At 36.9% G+C, this 16183-nt stretch overlaps 1 protein-coding gene across 1 annotated transcript; it reads left to right on the plus strand.

Annotated features, from left to right (window-relative positions):
- The first annotated feature begins 11715 nt into the window (after window positions 1-11715).
- Window positions 11716-13065, plus strand: LOC112777945 (F-box/kelch-repeat protein At3g23880). Its single transcript, XM_025822324.1, has one exon. The coding sequence runs from the start codon at window positions 11716-11718 to the stop codon at window positions 13063-13065; it is 1350 nt and encodes a 449-aa protein (XP_025678109.1).
- The last annotated feature ends 3118 nt before the right edge of the window (window positions 13066-16183 follow it).

Raw genomic sequence — 16183 nt, forward strand, 5'->3', positions numbered from 1 at the left:
GAAGTTAAAGGTTTTGGAATCCAAAACGTTTTGTTGATTGCTCAAGGTTTTGTTATCAGAGTCATTTCTGAAGAGTGATGAGTAAAAGAGGTATGCTGTCTTTCTTCTCTAGTTTCTTTAATTTTTTCCCCTTTTTCGTCTTCTACTTAGTCGTTGTAATGGGTTTCGAAAGAGATAGTAAGGGAAAAATTGATTGGTCATACGACTGGGTTAACGGTGACGTTAGGAGGTGCTCGTCTCTGTTTTTGGATGAGGAAGATGTTAAGGAAATAGATAAGAGGAAGATTGTGGTGGTTCTGGGTTTGGTTGGAGTTGCTACCATGTTCTGATAGTGACCGGATGTTTCACAAGGAGAAGGGCTTTGATTTTTTTTACATGTACAGTTGTGTGTTGGAATAGTTGAGGGTGAAACTGCCTTTTACGATTTTTCAATGTCAGGTGCTTAAGCAGTTGAACTGTGCACCATCTCAACTTCACCCTAATGGCTGGGCGTTTCTTCATGGTTTTGAGATTCTGATGGAGTTCTTGGAAGAGACATCTTCAGTGGAGTTGTTTTTCTCTCTGTTTCAAGCTAAAGGTGTTTGGAAGGGTGGTTGGGTGAACTTGAATAGTTTGCCCAAGTTTGCTATTTTTAAACTGTATAAGTCATTGTTTAAAAACTTTAAGGAGATGTATTTGAAGGTTATTAATGCTGAGGGAGACTTCCCATTTTATATGGACGAGCACTTAGGTGAAAAGTTTCCGATTTGGTGGTTTTCGGAACCTCAGAATATTCTGGGGGCAGAAACAATTGGTGCAAGGAATGAATGCATCATTGAGTATTTGGTGGAAGTCGTTGATTGGAAAGAGTTGATTTCGGTATTTGACCTGCTTCAATGGGAGGATAATAGGTAGGCTGTTATAGAATATCTAGGTGAGGATTCGGAGTATTGAGATAATTGTGTTTTAACTAACGTTTTAAGTGACTTGTCTTTGTTTTGTTTTTTGCAAGAGGGAAGTATCCTAGGGTGTCTGCTGCAACTCTCAGAGCTCGGTAAAAAGTAAAAATCTGGATAAGGAGGGCTCTTCTTTAAAAGCAGAGAAGGTTATTGGTGCTGGTGAGGTGGACCAGCGTAAGCCGAGGAGGAGAAATATGATTATGAAGAAGAGGAAACAAGATATGGTTGATTTATCAGAGGAATCCGAGGATGTTAGGGATGAGGTACCAATGGAAGAAATTCAAGGGTTTTTTGAAAACCAAAAGAAATTGCATGATGTTGCCGATCATAATGTTGGCTCGTCACTGTGGGGGAAGGATTTTTCCTACATGGCTGTTGCCGACGAGGTATGTCAGACGTCGGCGGATGTGACTCTGGCGGGTGAGGTTGGTGACGTCGCCATTGATCAGTATATGCAGGTATTGGTGTGTGTTATTGTGTGATTATATTTTTTGTTGATATACATATGTATATGTCTGTTATGGTTTGTGTTTTGAAGGTGGTTGGTCTTCGGCTGGCGAGCTTAGGGCGCAGCCAAGAGAAAAAATATCGGAAGGTGGTTAAGGAAAAACAAGACCCAACATTGAAAGAAGTGTTGGAGGTAAAAAATGGTAAGGTTACTGAACTAGAAACCAGGCTGTCTGAGATTGAAAAAGAATTGAAGCTGACTAAGGAAAATTATGCAAAGGAGGTAGAGGACTTGAAGAAGAAAGAAGCCGACCTCTCCAGTATGAGTGCTCGGATGATTGAGGCTACGACAAAATTAAAAGAGATGAAAAAGAGCAAAGAGACAATTATTCTTGACTCGTTTGTTGAAGGATTTGAACGAGCTTCTCTTCAGGCTAAGTTCCTGGCTCTTGAGGTGGATTTTTCCCAGATGGATCCAGGGAAGATCATTCGAGATGGAGTTATGTTGGACGATGATGGAGCGGCCAAGGAAGAGGATGAGAATGTTGAACAGTAATGTTTGGTTGAGTTTATATATTTGATTTGACCATACTAAGTTTTTTTTAGGACATTTAATAGTAGTTGTTGGTAAACTGATTTGCTCCTTGGTAAGCTTTTGACTGTTTTTTTTTTCTATGCTTCACCGAAAAAGAAAAAGCAATCTATTTGATGATAGTTAGATAAAATTGCGTTTGAGCTTGTATGGATTGTTTTTGGTAGTTATTTCGTACGACGGTGATGTTTGTGTAGTTAGTCATCTCTACAGAGATGCTTTTGAAACTGTAGGTGTGGAATCTAAGTTGAACCTTTAGGATGGATTGATAATTCACAGATTGTGAATTATGGTGCAGAAAGATAAGTGATGGTTTTGTTGTTTTGCAAAAATTGGAAGTAATGCAGATAGGAGATGTATTTGTATACTATTGATTGACTTGAGTCATTAGTTGTTTGATGGTTGTATATGATAAAGATATAATTGGAAGGATAGGATTGTCTGATATAGATAGGCAATTTGTTTGTTTGATCGGTGATGTCCGATTTGTTTGATTCCGGATATAGATCGGCAACTTGTTTATCCGATTTGTTTGATAGATCAGTAAATTGTTATTTGATCGGTAAGGACCAATTTGTTTGATAGATCGGTAATTTGGTATTTGATAAGTGGAATCGGATGAGTTCAACTCTGAATAGAGGTCAGCAGAATGACAGCTTAACCTCAAAAAGAGATTAAAATGCTCAATGAAAGATAGAGTAAAGTAGATCATATAGGATGTTAGATGTATTGATGGACCTTTGATTACAAAGGTGCAGGTAGGCAAGCCTCGTTAAACCTCTACAAGCAAAACCCTTTTTGGAAAAAATCTTGGCAGTAGGAAAAAGAGAGTACTCGCCTGGCCCTGGCTTTTAAATGTAATACAACTTTAAAGATGAAACATTCCAAGTGTTAGGCACAGTATTACCATCTAAGGTTTGTAATCGATATGCACCGTTCCTGACGACTTTGATAACTCAGAAAGGGCCTTCCCAGTTAGCTGCTAGTTTGCCATGGTTAGGTGGTTTTCTAGCTTGTTCGGTTCATCTCAGCAACAAGTCATTTACATTGAAGGACCTTGGGTGGAGCTTCTGGTTGTACCACCGAGCTATATGCTGCTGCATAGCTCGGTGTGTGATTGCTGTTGAGGACTGGTGCACGAATTCTCACACTTCATACAACTGTACCAGCAACTGCACTGGGTCGTCCAAGTAATACCTGAGCGAGTCAGGATCGATCCCACAAGGATTGTGGTTTGAATCAAGCTATGGTTATCTTGTAGATCTTAGTCAGGCGGATAGAAAAGTTGTTGGATTTGAATGCATAAAAATGTATAAAATACTTTGTGAATTTAAATGGAACCAATGATAAGAAGATGGTTAAGGCTTGGAGATGCTTTGTCTTTCGGGATTAACTCTGGTCTTACTGTCTTCTTCAATTGTGAATGATTTTCTCTATGGCAGGCTGTATGTGATTGACGTTGGTTTGAGCAGCCGCCAATACTCCTCCAGATCTGAACCCCAGGATTAGTGCAGATCCATTCTGATTGAGGGTGAAGCTCCTGCAGTCCATTCTCTTTAGTGATCCTACTCAAAACACCACAGACAAGGTCGGATCTTCCGGATCAGAGGATGCTGCGTCTTTGGTTCTAGCATCTATCACAGAGACCCTAATCTCCCCATACTTCGGCTAAAACTGGTGTCTCGAGAAGTCCCCAACGAAGTCGTGGATTAGCCGTCTAAGAGATGTATAATCAAGCTGGTGGTTCATCATTATCCGATGAAAGACTCACTCTAAACCCATGTAGAATGTGATAACCTTATGCTAGTTCAACGCATTTATATTGATGAAGAACCAAGATACATCTTAGAATAGAAAATCAAACACGGATTAAAGAGAAACAGTAATACTTTTATTAATCCATAAAACTCAGCAGGGCTCCTCCCCTTAACCTAGGAGGTTTAGAAACTCATACTGATAGAAAATATAATGTGAAAAACGAAATATGGCAGATCCCCCTTATGAGAGATGTAAAAAGTCTTTAAATACTAAACTAATAACTAAGGATTACATTAAGGAGGGTAAAATAGTCTTTTAGTGCTAAAATCCACTTCTGGGACCCACTTAGTGAGTGTTTGGGCTGAGCTTTGATGAGATCCACGTGCTAGGAGTCCTCTAGGGTGTTGAATGCTGGCTAGGAGGTCCTCTTTGGGCGTTTGGACACTGGTCTCCTTCTTTGGGCGCTGGACGCATGGAATAGGGCAGGAGGCTGGCGTTGGATGCCAGTTTTTGGCCTTCTAATCTGAAGCAAAGTATGGACTATTATATATTGCTGGAAATCTCTGGAAGTCAGCTTTCCGTTTCCATTAAGAACACTGCATTTAGACTTTTGTAGCTCCAGAAAAGCTCTTCCGAGTACAAGGAGGTCAGATCCGGACAACATCTGCAGTGCTTTCTCTGTCTCTGAATCAGACTTTTGCTCCAGCTCCTCAATTTTAGCCAGAAAATACCTGAAATTGCACAGAAACACAAAAACTCATAGTAGAATCCAAAAATGTGAAGTTAATACTAAAACCTATAAAAATTAATAGAAATTAAACAAAACATGCTAAAAACTATATGAAAAAGATGCCAAAAAGCGTATAAAATATCCACTCATCAAGGACCGGATTTTCTCAATGGTGTCCAGGTCATTTTGCCAAGCTGTATCTGCCGTACTATAGTCGGCTAATTGAGTTCGCAGGGAGACTTGGGAGATCTCCACAGGTATCATTGCGTCCGACCCATATATCAGGCGGAAAGGCGTTTCCTTTGTGGTTGAGTAGATGGTGGTGTTGTATCCCCATATGACTTCAGGTATTAATTTGGCCCAGAGACCTTTGGAAACATCAAGTTTCTTTCTTAACGCATGTAAGATAACTTTGTTTGCAGCATCAGCCAAGCCATTGGTCTGCGGGTGTTTTACTGATGAAAAATATTGTCTGATCTGTAAATCCTACAAAAAGGAGGTGAATTTATGATCGGAAAACTAGCGACAATTATCAGTGATAATGTGCTGAGGTATGCCGACTCTACAGATAATATATTTCCATACAAAGGAAACCATTTTTTGTGAGGTGATTTTTTCTAGAGGTTGTGCCTCTATCCATTTGGAAAAGTAATCAATTGCTTCTATTAAAAAATTTACCTACCTTGCCGCTAAAGGGAAGGGATCGAGGATGTCGAGCCCCATTGATTGAAGGGCCAACTTACCTCGGAACTGTGAAGGAGTTCGGCTGGAAGGTGTGTAATTGGACTGTGCTTCTAGCAATTGTCATAGCTTTTCACTTTTGTTTCACAGTCTTGTTACAGTGTTGGCCAAAAGAAGCCAGCTCGGAGTATCTTCAAAGATAAACTTCGAGCTTCGAGGTGTGTGCCACAGATTCCCTCGTGTGCTTCGGCTAGCGCAAGTTCAACTTCTGACCTGGAGAGACATTTAAGCAGAGGACGAGAAAATCCTCGTCTGTATAGGCAATTGTTATATATCGTAAAAAATGAAGCTTGTCGGCAAAAGTGCCGAGTATTTTCGATATCCTCTGGTAGTATCTCTGTCCTGAGATAGTTTATATAGGGTGCTCTCCAATCTGTATCATGTTCCAGACTTAAAATTGCTGTTAGATCTATACTTGGGTTAAGTAGTGTGGATTGGTAAAGAGATGATGTGGTTGTTTGAGTATTGGCGAGTTTAGATAGGATATCAGCTCGGTTGTTGTTCTCCCGAGGTATATGTTGAATTTCACATTTAGAGAATTTTGAAATTAAGTTTTGAACGACAGTAAGGCATTGGATAATAAAGGATCTTTTACTTGGTACAAGTTGTTTACCTGTTATACAATGAGCAAGGAATCACAGTATACCTTAAGTTCGGTGATATTTAGATCGACGACGAGTTTGAGGCCAGCGATGAGAGCTTCGTATTCAACTTGATTGTTACTTGCTTTGAAGGAAAGGTGTAGAGATTTCTCTATGATGTTACCGTTTTTGTCTTCAAGTAAAAATCCAGCTCCATACCCTTGTGGATTAGAGGAACCATCGATGTACAAAGACCATTGGGTTGAGTCTTCGGTGGAGATTGGGACTGTGAATTCGGCGATGAAATTGGCTAGATATTGAGATTTTACAGGACCTCGTCCCTGATATCTAATGTCGAACTCAGAGAGCTCAACCGACCATTTGACTAGTCGGCCAGCTAATTATGGTTTTTGTAGAACTTGTCTTAAGGATTGATCTGTGTGAACATGGATGATATGGCTTTAAAAATATGGCCGAAGTCTTCAGGCCAAGAGCACCAAGGCTAAAGCAAGCTTCTCGATCTTCAGATATCGAAGTTCGGCATGTTGTAGCGTCTTGCTAGTAAAATAGATCGGCAGTTGCTGCTTTTGTCTTTCAGCAATAAGAACAGAGCTTATAGCCCAGTCGGTGATAGATAAATACAAATAGAGTTGTTCCCTTTGAAGGGGTGTTTGTAAAATAGGTGATTTTGAAAGAATTTCTTTTATAGTCGTGAAAACTTGTTCACATTCATCAGTCCAATGAAAAGTTTTTTTTTTCTTTTTTAATGTTTGAAAAAAACATAAAGATTTTGAAGCTAGGCAAGGTAGGAATCTAGAGAGTGCAGCAAGTCTCCCTGTTAATTGTTGGACTTCTTTGATAGTTTGTGGGCTCGTCATATCCAACACAGCTCAGCATTTTTTTGGATTGGCCTCAATTCCTCGGTTTGTGAGCATGAAGCCGAGAAATTTGCCCCCTTGTACACCAAAGGCACACTTCCTGAGGTTTAGCCACATGTTATATTTTCGGATTTGATTGAATATTTCTGCAAGATCGTCAAGATGGTTGTGATCGAGCTTTGTTTTAGCTACCATATCGTCGATATAAACTTCGAAGTTTTTGCCAATCTGTGCGGCAAATACCTTGTCCATAAGTTGTTGATATATTGCACCTGCATTCTTGAGACCAAATGGCATAACTTTATAACAGTAATTTCTGTATTCAGTAATAAAAGCAATCTTACTTTGATCGGATGGATGCATTAAAATCTGGTTATAACCAGAATATGCATCCATGAAACTCAGTGTTTTATAACCTGAAGCATTATCTACTAAGCAATCAATAGATGGTAAGGGATAAGAGTCTTTTGGGCATGCTTTGTTGAGATCGGTGAAATCAACATACATGCGCCATTTACCGTTATGTTTCTTAACCATGACAACATTTGCCAACCATGTCGTGAATCTGATCTCTTGTATGAAGCCGGCGTTGATTGGATTCTTGGTTTCCTCCAAAGAGGCTTGCTTTCGTTCAAGGCCGAGGTTTCTCTTCTTCTGAGCTATAGGTCGGACCGACGGGTTCAGTGCCAACTTATGAGAAATTACAGATGGGTCAATGCCTGGCATATCTGTAGGGGTCCAAGTAAATAAATCGGCATTCTGTTGTAGAAATGTTTGAAAGGAGGTTTTCTCTTTCGAGCTTAATGTGGACCCGACGTAAGTGAATATTTTTGGGTTATCTGCAAAATAGATTTTGTGTAAGTCCTCCGTAGGGGTTGGTCGGTCAAGAATGTCTACCCTTGGAACAAGGTCGGCCAAGAATGGGAGTTCATCTTGATTGTTGATGGTGTGTACATGTGCATGCATATTTCGGTTAGGTCTTTTGAAGCTATTGTTGTAACATTGTCTGGCTTCATGAGTATCACTGTGAATGGTTGCAATAGTATCATCCTGTAAAGGAAACTTAACACAAAGATGAACTGTAGAAATAATAGCACCGAACTTATTCAAAAAAGGTCGGCCAAGTATCATATTGTAAGGGCTAAAATGGTCAACTACTAAATATTGAACATCTGAAGTTTTTGATAAGGGAACCTCACCTAGTGTGGTTTGTAACCACACGGATCCCGATACGGGACTATTTCACCTGAAAAGCCGACCAGGTCTCCAGTGGAAGGTTGGAGCGTGTTGTTGCTTAATTTCATCTTCTGAAAAGTGGAATAGAAGAGAACATCGGTGCTGCTCCCCGGGTCAAGTAGTACCTTTTTTACCAGGAGATCTCCAAGTTGGATGGAGATTACCACAGGATCATCTAGATTTGTTGTAGCTGTATTGAAGTCGGAAGCTTGAAATGTCATCTGAGGGAAGTGTGAAGGCGTCTGAGGATTGTGTGGACTGGCTTCTATTGATAACATAGCTCGGTAAGAGCGTTTCCTTGCCCAGCTTGTAGCGCCTCCACCTGCAAAACCTCCAGAAATATAGTTAATAACTCCTCTTGGTTGTTCAGGGTGACTTATGCTCGTCCTTTCTTTGTCTCGGCCATGCTGTCCTGCCGAGTTATAGTCGACAGTAGAAGGGTACGACGTTGAATAAAGCCACCGATGTATTTATCGAGATGGCCTTGTCGAGCTAGTCGCTCTAGGAGGTCTTTCGCGATGACACACTCATCAGTGGTATGGTCGTGCTTCTGGTGAAAAGTGCAATACTTCGATTTGTCTGCACCTTTCGAATCTGGATAGTTGCCGGCCTTCCGTGGAGGTTTGATCAATTTGGAATTTAGGATCTCCTTAATGATGTCGCCGCGTTTTGTATTGAACTGAGTATAGGATTCATAACGGGGGGATGGCTTGAAGCTTTTTTTGTTATCCCGCGGTTTATATTCTTCTTTGTACTGGGGCCTTTCTATTTTCCGAGCTTGTCGGAGTTCTTCAATGTCAATCTGGCCTTTCACTTTTTCACGGAACTCGGCCATAGTTTTAGGTTTGGCGATAGCAATAGCTTCCTGGAATTTTCCTGGTCGGAGTTTGCTTTTGATGGCGTGCAATTGCACTTCAGGGTGGAGATCTGGTATACTCATAGCCACCTTTGTGAAACGTGTCATGTAATCTTTGAGGCTTTCATTCTGACCTTGTTTGATTGTGTTCAGATAGTCAGAATCGTGTAGGTAGATAGCTGATCCAGCAAAATGCTCCTTGAACAGCTTTGACAGGTATCAAAAATGAGAAATAGAATCTGCAGGCAAAGAACAAAACCAATCAAGTGCAGGATTGTCTAAATAAGATGGAAAACAACGGCATAAAACTTTATTAGATGCACCGTTTACTATCATTATGGATGTAAACTTTTTTATGTATTTTTTTGGGATCGCCTAACCCGTCATATGGGGTTAAGGTGGTTGGTAGGGTAAACCTTCTGGGCAGCACGAAGTTCATCACCTCGGCCGTTAATGCCCCAAGAGAGTCATCTGGCTTGCCATCCTAGTTTTTTGGCCGAGCTTTTTCGTTATGCACGGGTTGGGCTCCTTCGTTCCAAACTTCTTCGTTTCGACCTTCTTCATTCCAAGCAATTTCTGAGACATGCGTTGGATCAGACTAATGCTCAGCTTCTTCAGTTCGTTCTTGACGTCCGTCATTATTTTCGATCCGAGCATTAGTTAATCCGGCTATCTGGTTCGCTATTTTTTGATTTTCTTCCGCCATACGCTGGTTGGCTTGTTGCAACTCAGTCGCCATTCGGAGAATCTCGGATGGTATGGGTGGGGGAAGATCAGCCATGGGCAAACGCAAAAATACTGAGGCTGATAAAAAGGAAAAGATCTATATTTTCGGCCCACGGTGGGCGCCAATTGTTCTTGTGTGAATAACCTAGACGTAACCTCGGCTACGGGAGTCGATGCCGAGCTTTAACCTTTAACGCCAAGCTTTAGCCTTCAGCGTCGAGCTGTAAGCTTGGATTATGCAAGCTCTTCGTCCAGAGGGGTGTCATGTCATGGAGAGTATGAACAAAAGGGGAGTGTACCTGCAAAAGGCACTCCAATGCTTAAGTTAGTACTGTGAATTCAGTGTGTCTGTTAAGGATAAGATATCATACCTTTATAGGTGGAGTATAAAAGGTCGGTTATATTACTGTTGATCATCTGAATTGAAGGGTAGTTATTAGGTTTTAATAAGTGATAACGTCTGGTCAGACATTTTTATTCCAGGATGTAATGTATAACGCCGAGTTATAGCGTAAAGTGCCGAGTTATGGTGCATAAATCCGAGTTATGACATCAGATTTGTAACAACCATATCAGATCTGTTAATAGAATTGACAGTAGAACAATATTGATACAATTTTAAAAGATTAGAGACTTAAATATGATGAAAAAATAAATAATATATTATTACTCTTAAAATAATTACTAAATCAAGTAAAATAAAAGTGAATTTCAACAGAATAAAATGCATTACGAATTCAATATTTTTACTCATCATAAAATACTTATAGAATGATTAATAAATAAACTTATAAAAACGAAAAAATAAGACATAATACATATACAATAAAGTATAAATTATATCTTTTTATCACCAATGTACCGAACTTTTTAAATATTTAATTTAAATAAAAATTTATTTTTAAATTTAAAATAAATTTTAATTTTATTCTTCAATAATATCAATATTTTTTTCGTAAATTATTCAATTATTTTTTAATTACATCTAAATAAACTATTTTTAATCACATTACTTTTATTTTAAATAAATTTATTTTTTAAATTTTACTCTTAATCACATTATTTTCATTCTAAATAAATTTATTTTTGACTAAGAGTAAAGTTTAAAAATAAATAAATAATTATCTATCATAAAAAAATTAATATTATTAAAAAATAAAAATAAAATTTATTTTAAAGTTAAAGATAAGATTAATTAAATTAAAAATGAAAGAAGTTTGGCATGTTAGAAACAAAAAAAAATATAATTTATATTTCATTGTGTATATAGTATATACCCTGCTCATTTTTCTCTTTATATGGAAGTTTATCTATTAGCCATTCTATAAACATGAGTAAAAATTTTGAATTCGTATAGCATTCATTCCATTAAAATTCACTTTTATTTTACTTGATTATTAATTCTTCTAAGAGTAATGTATCATTTTTATCTCTAATATTTTTATCCTATTTAAGTCCCCAAAATGATTTCAATGTTATCGTACCATTAGTGATCTGTTAACAGAATTGACGATAAAATAATATTGGGACAATTTTAAAATATTAAGAATTTAAATATGATGATTTAAACGTTAATAACAACTTTAAAATTTACCTTTTTCTCATATTATAACAAATAGACTTCAATAGTTAGAAATTATAATTAGTAGTAGAATAAGTATCTAAATAGTCATATCAATTATATTATGTTTTTATAATTATTTACGTAATAAGTATATTTTTTTACATGGTAATACATAATTGAATGGATTCATAAAAATCTTTAACGAGTAAAATATATTTATTATTCTTAAAATTTGTTAAAAATTTTAAAAATATTTTTAAATTTTATTTTTTAAATTTTTAATTTGTATCAAATATATTCTTGAGAGTTAAAATTTTAAAAAAATTTAAAACCAATTCAGTAATAATGCAAAATAATTATTTCTGATATACTTATTTTAAAAGTTATTCTTATGAAATTGTTTTAATCATAATTTTTTTTAAAAATTAATCGTAAAAAATATATTTAATGTAAATAAAAAATTTTTAAAACAAAATTAATTTTTTTTATTTTTAATAAACTTTAAAAATATATTTTATCCCATCAAAATAAGAAGAGAAAAATTATAAAAAGATGGAGACGATGTTACGAGGTGGATCGACGAGCTAACTAGAAGGTAGAAACTACTAGATTCGACACAAACACCAGAAAGAGAAGGATATTATAGTTTCACTGTGTCCCTAATACGTATGAGGAGGGGTCCGATTCATGATGATGATGATGATCATCATGATGCTGCTGTTGCGAGGAAGGGGAGGGTGGTCACAGCCACCGGGGGTTGGCCGGAACTGATCCGCTGTACCACGACAACACCACCGCCTTCACGGCTTCCGCCTATCCTTCTGGACGAGCTTATAGAGGAAATACTGCTGAGGATTCCGGCGAGGTCTCTTGTTCGATTGAGGGACAGAATCTGCAGTTCATGGAGAACCCTAATTTCCAGTTCCCAATTCGCCAAGCAGCACCTTCGACGTTCAACGACGGTGGATCCAACCTTGACCCCCCCACTTATTGCCTACTATTGCATTGGCTACGCATGCCCGACAATAGGAGTTTTCTCCGTGCCATCTCCGGTGGAGAACCCTCCCCATGAACCCACTAAAGTAGTTCCCTATAAGGGACGACGCCCCCGCTCCATCATTGACTCTTGCAATGGATTACTTTGCTTGTATAATGTAGAGCGTGACGACGGAGGATTGCGCCATGGTGCCATGCTGTGGAACCCCTGCATCGGATCCACATCTCAGCCGGTTGAAATCGGAGGTCCCTTATCCGTTAGCGGATTTGGTTATGATCATGTGAATGACAAGTACAAGCTTTTCGGGAGAGTATATAAGAAATCAGGCGAATATGTCAGCAGAATTATCACATTCGGCCCAAATATTACCTGGAGAACAATTGAGGATTTCTCATGTAGCATGCCTAGCCCACACGGGACGTTTTCTCTGGTATCGTCTGTTGGGATTTTTGTGAATGGCACTGGCACTCTTAATTGGATTTTTCACGATTGTTTTAGGTATGTCGTGGTTCGTTCCCTTGACTTGGTGAAAGAGACTTATAATCAGTTTCCCCTTCCCGATAGGGATTTAGATGATGATTGCTTTATGAGTCCCCATTTGTGTATCTTGAGGGGCTGCCTTGCTGCTTGTTATGAGAATAAGAGAACTCATTGGACTGTCTGGCTGATGAAGGAGTATGGAGTCCCTCAATCTTGGACTAAATTGGTCGTAATCCCCCACCACCCGCTACTCGTTAATCCACTGGCAGGCTCTCCATTACAGCCAATCTACATATTCAAAAATAATGTTCTTCTGGCAAAAGCTCCCAATCACAAGTTTGTTTTGTTGAACTTGAATGATGGCAGCATAGATTTTCCTAATATTGACAGCTCAAATGATGGCATGCCCAAACTTCGTCCTTTGTCGAAGGGTTTAAGTTCAAGGAACTTTCAACTATGTCATGAAAGCTTAGTTTCACCCTCACACCTTGGTCTTCAAAGTTGCTCATCTGAAATGCGCTTGGTTAAGCCAAGCCTATAATCTCTTTAACAAGGTTTGCTTTTCGGCTACTCTTTTAACATCCTTTTGGTGAAGGATTTCCTACACTTAACTGTTGAATCCATAACTTGATTATCATTATTGTATTGCCCTGTTTTTTGTGAAATGGGCCTATTTTATAGGCTCTGTCCTCTTTAGGATTAGCAAGTTGGCATCACAGTATTTAATAATGTTTTGTGATCAGGTGCATTGTGAATCTGGTTACACGATGTATTTTGCTTTATTAGAATATGTATTTATCATGAGATGCCTGTCTAGTTAAGGTTTGTATCAGTTTGTTTTCACAAACTGGGAATCTGCAGAGGTTCACGAGCAAGTGCTATGTAATGCCATATTTAACATGGTAATATCCCATCTTTGCTGAAATTAATTTATTAGAGAACTAATTCGAATGTAAGAATGGTTTTACAAGCGTTTTTGGTGATAACTCAACTAAGTTGGCTCAAATCCTGCAACAATCACTCACATAACATGTATCTTTTTCGCGTTTTCTCCTTGTATTGTTGATACTTGATACGTTTTTCTTTTAGGCAAATTCTACAGGTGTAGATTTGTGGTGGCAAATGGAGATGAAGACGGTGTAAAATATTTAGGGGCTCATTGGTTTGTGTCGATTTCTGTTTTTATTTGTTGAAAATAATTTTTATTTTCAATTTTTTATATTTTAGAAAACGCAATTGGTTTGTGAAAAGAGAAAAGAGAAGTCAGTCCCAAACGTTGAAAAGAATGAAAATATGTTTGGTTAGTCTATTTTTAAAATGTATTTTTAATATTTTATATTTTAAGATTATAATTTTTATTCAATTATAATTTTAGTTATTTAATTTTTATTAAGTTAACACTAATTTTTATACAATATTAAATATGAAATAAGTTGTTATTTTAAATTAATTAATTGTATTCATAATAAAAAGAGATTATTTATTAAAAATAACGATAACAAGTCTAGATTATATTATTTTTTAATATATAGACAAAGTAAAATCACTACTAAAACTAAAAAATAACGTATAAAAGAACAAGATATAATCATGGCATTTGAAAATATAATGTGAAAGGAATATTTTAAAATGAAAATATTTAAAATTAATATTTTTAAATACAAAAATAAATTATATTAATATTAAAAATAAATATAAGGTATAAGTATAAAATAAATAAAGCATACAAAATAAAAATACGTTTGAATTTGATCTTGAAAGGGGAGCGTAGATAAATTTACATTGACATCTTTACTCCTGTTGTCAATTTCACTTGGTGTTTTTTTCTTTTTCGTGATCAATGTATAAAAATTTTAGAAAAATACTAAAGTAAAATTTAAAAGACATTGAAGATTGAAAGAAGTTTGACATAAATAAAATAGTTGAATGTAACAAACAAAAAATAGAAATCAAATTTCATATGATTTTGTATTCTAATTTAATTTATAAAAATGGTAAAAATTTGTAAGTCAAACAAAATTGTATGGTATGGACCTCTTCTACCTTTGTAATACTCTTAATTTAGTTCCAAATACTTTCTTACTTTTCTCTGCATCAATTCTATTTTTGCATTCTCTAAAGAACATATTTCTTGTTCTTCAATCAATCAGATTTTCACTTTTCCTTTATATCCAAAGCCAAGGTTCTTGTTGATCCATAGCATCTCCATCTTTAGCAAGCATGGCTGCCAATTCGAACAACAGCATTAACAATTTGTTTCAACACAATTTCTCACTCAAATAAAGGTCACTCAACCCGATTCAAATAAACTCGGAGAGAACAATCACAAAGACATGGGAGCAACAAGCTCTTGCTACCATAAGAGGATAATGTCTACAAGATCATTTGCACAAAGAAAAGATTCCACAGCAGTTTGAAAATTAAAAAAAAAAAAAAACAAAGAGCAGGTACTGAATCTGATCAATATACTCAATAGATTTAGGATGATTAGAATCTTATATCATGGTTATTGGCTTGGATGGATTTTGTCTTCAAATAAAAAATGGTAGGGTGCACTTATAGTTATCAGATCTGGGAAAAGATACAAGCTTATTTTTAAGAATCAACAAAATTGAACAATTGAAGAATCAGCTGAAAGGATCAAGGAATAAGGACTCAGCATCAGATTATATTTCCAAGATCAAAACTATTGCAGATTCTCTAGCAGGTCTTGGAAAACCTCTCAAAGATAAAAAGCAGATACAAGCTAGCTTAGAAGGATGAAATGAAAATTATCAAATGCTTTTTACAACAATCAACTCAAAACCAGAAACATATACTCCTTGTGAGGTTGAAACTCTCTTGTTAACACATGAAGATATATGCTGGAGAAGTTTAGAAAACAGAAACTACAATGAGTTTAAGCCAGTCTTGCTTAGTCATCATATCCTATCATTCCAAATTTCAATTGTGGCAATGGAGGGCGTATAGGAGGAAGAAATGGTGGTAGATCATTCTACCAATCTCCAAAACTATAGTGTCAAGTGTGCAAAAGAATTGGCCATATTGCTTGACACTACTCTCACATATTCAACCAAGAAATACCACCACCTTCTCAGCCTCAACAATCAAGATTTGACACCTTTGACACTAACTCATCATCCTCTTCATTATCACAAGGCAGTGCTACACCATCTATTCCACCACCACTAGCACCATCCTTTCACAATCCATCAGCATATGTTGTTGTGCTTTCTTCTATCACTGACCCTTCATGATATCTCGATTGATTTAGGAGCTTCAAATCACATAACATCTAATCCTTTAAATTTGCTATCTGGATCAGAATACAATAGTCTTGATCAGGTGCAAATTGGCAATAGAACAGATATCCCTATTGCACATGTTAGTCATGCATTGTTATAGCTGATGTGGCTGAAAAAAGGTAGCTATATTGGTAGTGTTCTAAATCATGTACACGCCATCTTACAGGGTCATCGTAGAACCTATGTTGGTTCTATGTTAGGAAAGATATGGTACAATGCCTTAGGAATGTGGGGACACCCAACCCTCTTGTTTTGATTGATGAGATTGACAAAGTAATACATTGGTAGTTGGTTCAATTTATTTAAATTGAGTATTCTATTCTCCCTTAGTATGAAATAAATATGCTGCATGAT

Source organism: Arachis hypogaea, chromosome 19, assembly GCF_003086295.3.
Source record: "Arachis hypogaea cultivar Tifrunner chromosome 19, arahy.Tifrunner.gnm2.J5K5, whole genome shotgun sequence".
Classification (NCBI taxonomy): Eukaryota; Viridiplantae; Streptophyta; class Magnoliopsida; order Fabales; family Fabaceae; genus Arachis; species Arachis hypogaea.